The sequence below is a fragment of the Buteo buteo genome, chromosome 4, assembly GCF_964188355.1.
Source record: "Buteo buteo chromosome 4, bButBut1.hap1.1, whole genome shotgun sequence".
In the NCBI taxonomy this organism is placed as follows: Eukaryota; Metazoa; Chordata; class Aves; order Accipitriformes; family Accipitridae; genus Buteo; species Buteo buteo.
This window is the reverse complement of record NC_134174.1, coordinates 44,347,061-44,353,324: the sequence shown is the minus strand read 5'-3', so window position 1 is coordinate 44,353,324 and position 6,264 is coordinate 44,347,061. Positions and strand designations below refer to the sequence as shown.

The 6,264-nt window shown below is 38.6% G+C and overlaps 1 protein-coding gene across 1 annotated transcript in view; it reads left to right on the top strand.

The window, feature by feature from the left end:
• The window catches only part of KAT6B (lysine acetyltransferase 6B), a 114,922-nt gene extending 109,229 nt beyond the window's left edge, over positions 1 to 5,693 (top strand). The window contains exon 14 of the mRNA XM_075026722.1: positions 1,379 to 5,693. Coding sequence (XP_074882823.1) covers positions 1,379 to 3,957 — 2,579 coding nt within the window. The 3' untranslated portion in view covers positions 3,958 to 5,693. The remainder of the gene's footprint in view (positions 1 to 1,378) is intronic.
• The last annotated feature ends 571 nt before the right edge of the window (positions 5,694 to 6,264 follow it).

Sequence of the window (6,264 nt, the reverse complement as noted above, 5' to 3'; positions counted from 1 at the left end):
AAGAAGTAAGATTTGATTTACACAAATATCTTTCTATTCTGCATTGTTGGTAATTCAATGAAATGTTTGTTGTTTCTGGGGCACAATGTGTCCTCAGCACTAGGGTCCCTATTTTTTTTCCCCACAAAAGAGAGGGATAGTTTTAACAGTGTTCTTTCAAAGTTGCTTATCTAGTTTGATTTCAAGGATATTTCCTGGCAGAAAAGCTAATGGGTGGATAGTGAAACTACTAATGAGCTATTCTGAATGTATACTCATCCGTTGACCTCCTGGCTCTCAAATTATGCTTTTAAGTTTTAATTCCAGAATGAATGACTGGATTCTCAGGTCTATATATTTTCTCTAAGAAGCCAGTGATTACTATTTTAGTATTTCATAATTCCATGGGAAGTTTAATCTTTGCTTAGTTGAGGGAACATGCACTGATTTCTATTTTAAACAGCTTTTGTGTGACTAGAGCAACCATGCTTACCAATGTTGGTGCTGTTACAAACCAGTGCACAGGAACATTACAATATTACCACTTTTTCCTGCTTATCAACAGAAGTGAATTAAACTAATAGTAGCAAATTCAGAGTGTTCCAGCTATGTCCCAGTGGTCAGGTTTGCACTGCTTTAGTTACACAGATACTGCGTATTTGTCCATGGACCATGTCATCACATTAATTGACTGTAAGAGTGTTATAGCACTACAGTGAGAGGCAGAACCTGGCAAAGGAGTATTGCTGAAGCCATTACACTCCCAAGTGCAGCATGTTTTATCCTGAAAATTCTCCTTTTTTCTGATGTATATGTAAGTGGTATTTGGGGAGAGAGGAGAGGAGTGAATGTGTTTGGGTAGGGGTTTTTTTATAGTCAATGGATTAATTTAGTGTTCTGACACACTGTTTAATTGCAATTATCTTTTGCCTTTTGTCATGTATTGTGAGCTGTGTCATGATATGCTGCCCATGAGAAGATATTAGAATGAACCACCTTTTTTCCAGTGTTGGTACTAAAGCATGATTATATGCTTACTGTGGCTTATCATCCAGAATGGTCAAACAGGAAACTCCAGACTCATGTTATTACTGTCAAAGAAGATCAACATGCATTAGATCAATGTCTATATAGTGATGGCATACCTCTATTGTAAAAACAAAGGTTGATAATCAAATATTTGGACAATATTTTTGCTTTAGTTTACATGTAGTGTGATTTTAAATCTCTGGGAATCTTCTCGTGTATAAATGGTGGTTCTGATGGTAACTATTAAAAGGCCACCAAACAAGAAGAACTTTATATATCTATGTGTTTGAGCTGTAGATATTATGTCATTCTATTGTAGCTTGAGATCTGTTGATAACTCTTGTTCAAGAGTTTCTTAATACATTTTGAGTTTATAAATTGCTTTTGGGTTTATGGTTGAAAATACTGATTAGTTTGTGCAAGCTAAGACTTTTCTTTTGTCTCTATTTATTGCCTCCCAAAGATAATACAGAGGATGTAGCTGTGTTGGAAGAAAGCACTAAAGACAATCTTGAACCTTTAAAGAGTAAGCAGGGTTGGCCCAAAGGAGTTAAGCGTGGTCCATCTAAATGGAGGCAAAGCAAAGAAAGAAAACCTGGCTTTAAGCTTAATTTATACACTCCACCTGAGACTCCTATGGAGCCTGACTATCAGGTGCTGGTGGAAGAACAAAAGGAAGCAGCTGAAGACAAGCCCTGCACAGTTCCTGCTGTTTCGGAGGAAGCAATTAAAGAGCCTGTTGAAGTATTACCACCACCAGATGATGAAGTAAAAGAGGTAGAACCTGAACCTCTGCAACCACCCAGTGAACCCTTTGAAAAACAAGAAAATGATATGACAAAAGCTGGGGAAGAAGAAAGGAATGTAGAACAAAGTGGAATCAATTCAAAAGATCAAGAAAAAGACAAAGCAGAAGAGGTGTTTCTGCAAAAAGAGGAGTCCGTGCATTTGTATGATCAGGAGGAGGAGGAGGAGGAGGAGGAAGAACCTTCTCACAATGAGGATCATGATGCAGATGATGAAGATGATAGCCACATGGGTTCAACAGAAGTGGAGAAAGAGGAACTGCCTGGTGAAGTTTTCAAAGAAATGCTGGAAACACAGCAGTCTTTTTTAGACGTAAATGTTCAAACTGGTAATTCAAATCAGGAGGACTTAATGGATTGTGGTGTTGACCTTGCAGCTGATGAGTGTGAAAGTGACCAGAAAGAACTTGCTACAGATTCAGACCCCGTGCCTGAATCTGATGATGATCATGCAGATAACAACCAGGACCAAAAAGCTGGTGAAGAATTACATTCCGATTTCAAGGGAGAGAGTACTGAGACTATGGAGATCGATTCGGAGACGGTTCAAGCAGTACAGTCTCTAACCCAAGAAGCAAGTGAACATGAAGATACATTTCAGGACTGTGCAGAGACTCAAGAGGCCTGTAGAAGTTTGCAAAACTATGCCCATAATGACCAAAGTCCCCAAATGACCACATTGGATGATTGTCAGCAGTCAGACCACAGTAGCCCAGTTTCATCTGTGCACTCTCATCCCAGCCAGTCAGTTCGTTCTGTTAATAGTCCAAATGTTGCTCCTTTAGAGAACAGCTATGCTCAGATCAGCCCAGATCAAAGTGCCATTTCTGTGCCGTCTCTGCAGAACATGGAGACTAGCCCAATGATGGATGTTCCCTCAGTTTCTGATCATTCGCAACAAGTTGTGGATAGTGGGTTTAGTGACTTAGGGAGCATCGAGAGCACAACAGAAAACTATGAAAACCCAAGCAGTTACGATTCTACAATGGGTAGTAGTATTTGTGGAAACAACTCTTCTCAAAACAGTTGTTCATACAGTAGCCTTACATCTAGTAACCTAACGCAGAGTAGCTGTGCAGTGACACAGCAGATGTCTAACATCAATGGAAGCTGCAGTATGATGCAACAAACAAACATCAATTCTCCTCCTACTTGTAATGTAAAATCTCCCCAAGGTTGTGTTGTTGAAAGGCCTCCAAGCAGCAACCAACAGTTATCCCAGTGCAGCATGGCTGCTAATTTTACACCACCTATGCAGTTAACTGAAATCCCCGAGACTGGCAATGCGAACATTGGATTATATGAAAGAATGGGGCAGAGTGAATTTGGAGCAGGGCATTACTCACAGCCATCTGCCACCTTCAGCCTTGCCAAACTGCAACAGTTAACTAACACGCTTATGGATCATTCTTTGCCTTACAGCCATTCAGCTGCTGTAACTTCCTATGCAAACAGTGCCTCTTTGTCCACCCCCTTAAGTAATACAGGGCTTGTTCAGCTTTCTCAGTCTCCACATGCTGTTCCTGGAGGACCCCAAGCACAGGCTACCATGACCCCTCCCCCCAACCTTACTCCTCCTCCCATGAATTTGCCACCTCCCCTTTTGCAGCGTAATATGACTTCATCGAATATTGGAATATCCCACACCCAAAGACTGCAGACTCAGATGGCCAGCAAAGGTCATGTTTCTGTAAGAACCAAATCCACGCCTCTGCCACCTGCTGCTGCAGCCCATCAGCCACAAATTTATGGGCGTGCTTCACAGACTGTGGCCATGCAAGGGCCCGCGCGGACCTTAACAATGCAGCGTGGTATGAACATGAGTGTAAATTTGATGCCAGCCCCTGCTTATAATGTCAATTCAGTGAACATGAATATGAATACCCTTAATGCTATGAATGGTTATAGTATGTCCCAGCCAATGATGAATAGTGGATATCACAGTAATCATGGGTATATGAATCAGACACCCCAGTACCCTATGCAGATGCAGATGGGGATGATGGGAACTCAGCCATATGCACAGCAACCAATGCAGACAGCACCCCACAGTAACATGATGTACAGTCCTCCGGGGCATCATGGCTACATGAATACAGGCATGTCTAAACAGTCTCTTAATGGATCCTACATGAGAAGGTAGGCCCTTTGGAGAGACGGACTACCAAACTGGCATATTGGATTGATCTGCACAAATATCTTTTGGAGAGTACGATTTCAAAACCAGCAATTGGTGTGAATGCAAAAACATTTGTTGGCACCATTTAAAAGCTGTATGCAGCAGAAAGCCTTATACAAGTTTTTCTTTTTTCTTTGTTTCTTGTTTTGTTTTTTTTGTTTCGTTTTGTTTTGTTTTTTAACTTTGTGGGATTTAACTTTTCTTCTCTTTGGGGGGAAATAGATGGTTTTCCATTTTTTCTTTATTTCATTGAACCTGAAGTTCTCTGGAAAGGAAGAACTCTTTCTATGAACTGCAATTACACAGCAGCTGATGGTTCAGAGCCATTTTATGTGCCTGCTCCCATTAAAAATGTGGATAAATAGACTCCAAAACTATCAGACAGTACTGCATCGTGAGCTTTTTCTCTCTCCTTTCCCCACATGTAAATGCCTTTCAGCAGTTCTTTTATGGTATTATTTTGTTTCTGAAGGTGACACTTCTGCATGCCGCTAATGTCTTTGTTAGTGACAGTGCATTTTGTAGTACTGTACAAGTGTTGTGCTTAACAGTAAGCCATTTCTTAATTTTTTTGCCTTGATTAGGTTACCCTAGTTTGAGGGGTAAAAAAAACAGAACTATATTTTTGTTAATTATAAAACTTGTAAAAAAAATAAAAAAAAGCTGCAAAAGCTATTCACATTTTGGTTAGTTCAAAGGGTTTTATTGCTGTGTTTAGTGTAAAGTTGAGACTCTTTTCCATTTTTGTGACCAGTTTCTTTGGGGCTGGGGTAGGAAAAAAGGCAGCTTTCTGTTTTATAAATACTGTTATGGTTTTTTGTTGATTGAAACATCTCAGTGTTTATTTGTCAAGTTTTGAAACATTTTCATATATGTCCAAATACTTGGCAGGATTTAAAAAAGAAGTAGTGAATTTGGTGTAAAGTTGCTATTTTATGGAAATGCCTCTAACTTTACATTTTCATTCCATCTGTAGATTTTTCTATCTTTATAAAATATTGGAGTTATTTTTTAAGGGAAAAAATAGAGCAGTAGCGTGTGAATAGCTCAAACTAAGCTTACAGATCGCATGTAAAAAGGCAAAAGTTATTTGTGTCTGTTTATATTGCTTCCTTTTTTGCAGCCTTTGTACCTGTACAGAGTGACTGTAAGGGCCGAACAGAAGAGGCTTGATACATGTAAAAATAGGACCCAGTGACACTCTTGTATTTATGTTATCTTTTTAGTCAGTCACTTAAAAAAAAAAAAAAAAAAAACAAACCAAACAAACAAACAAAAAAAACCACAACAAAAAAAACCCCCAAACCCTACAAAAAACAAACAAAAAAAAAACCCCAACACTCACAAAAGCCCCCAAGAAACAAAAATAAAAACTGCAAAAAAACAACACACGCCCCTTCCCTCAAGCTGTACATTTTAACATAAAATAAATTATGATGAGCCATTTTTAGCCTCTTGTGTCTTGTCATAGTTTGATGTTGCATGGGAATTACCTCCTGAAACAGTGTTTGTTACAGTGCTCTCACATGCTTGATCTAAAGCCCATTAAAGCTGATGGGGTTTGGATTAGGCTGTTAGAGTTTAAGTGTAGGTTACTCATCATAATTGCATACACCTTGTGAAAATAAAGAGTATCTAAGATTATTTTTTTTAATAATCTTAATAAAATATTGAATAAATATGTATTTAATACATTACAAGGTTGTCAATATTTAATGTATGAAACTTCTTTCCTATAGAAAGTGTTAATATATATGTAAAAGGGTATATGATAGTAAGAGACATGGTGTTCGAACTGTATCTTAATGACAGAATTGTAATTTCTTTCTTTGTCATTGTTGCTGGGTTACAAGATGATGCAAATATTGTGTTGAACCTTTGAGTTCTGTGTATATACATGTATATGTGTGCACACAAATGCATACACGCATATATGAACACTTCCAATCTAGCAGTAGAAGGTCTGTAAAAATCAAGAAGGCTGTCTATATGTGGAGCTCTTGAGTGGACCAAGTTTAAATTGGGCACGTGTGAATCTGCACCAGAAAAAATCCTTGTAAGAATTTTTCAAAATGCTTCTAATGTGAATGGTGCCACTGAATCCCCTCTCTAGCCCGCTGACACTGTGGGAAGGTTGCTAGCTAAGGTGAAAGGATTGGTCATCTTGACTGAAAACTCTGTGTCCCTATTCCAGTATAGAGAGCAGCTCTTTAGGTGATTTTTTTTTTTTTTTTTTTCTGAAAAGTCAGAGAAATGTGTATTTCTTTAAAT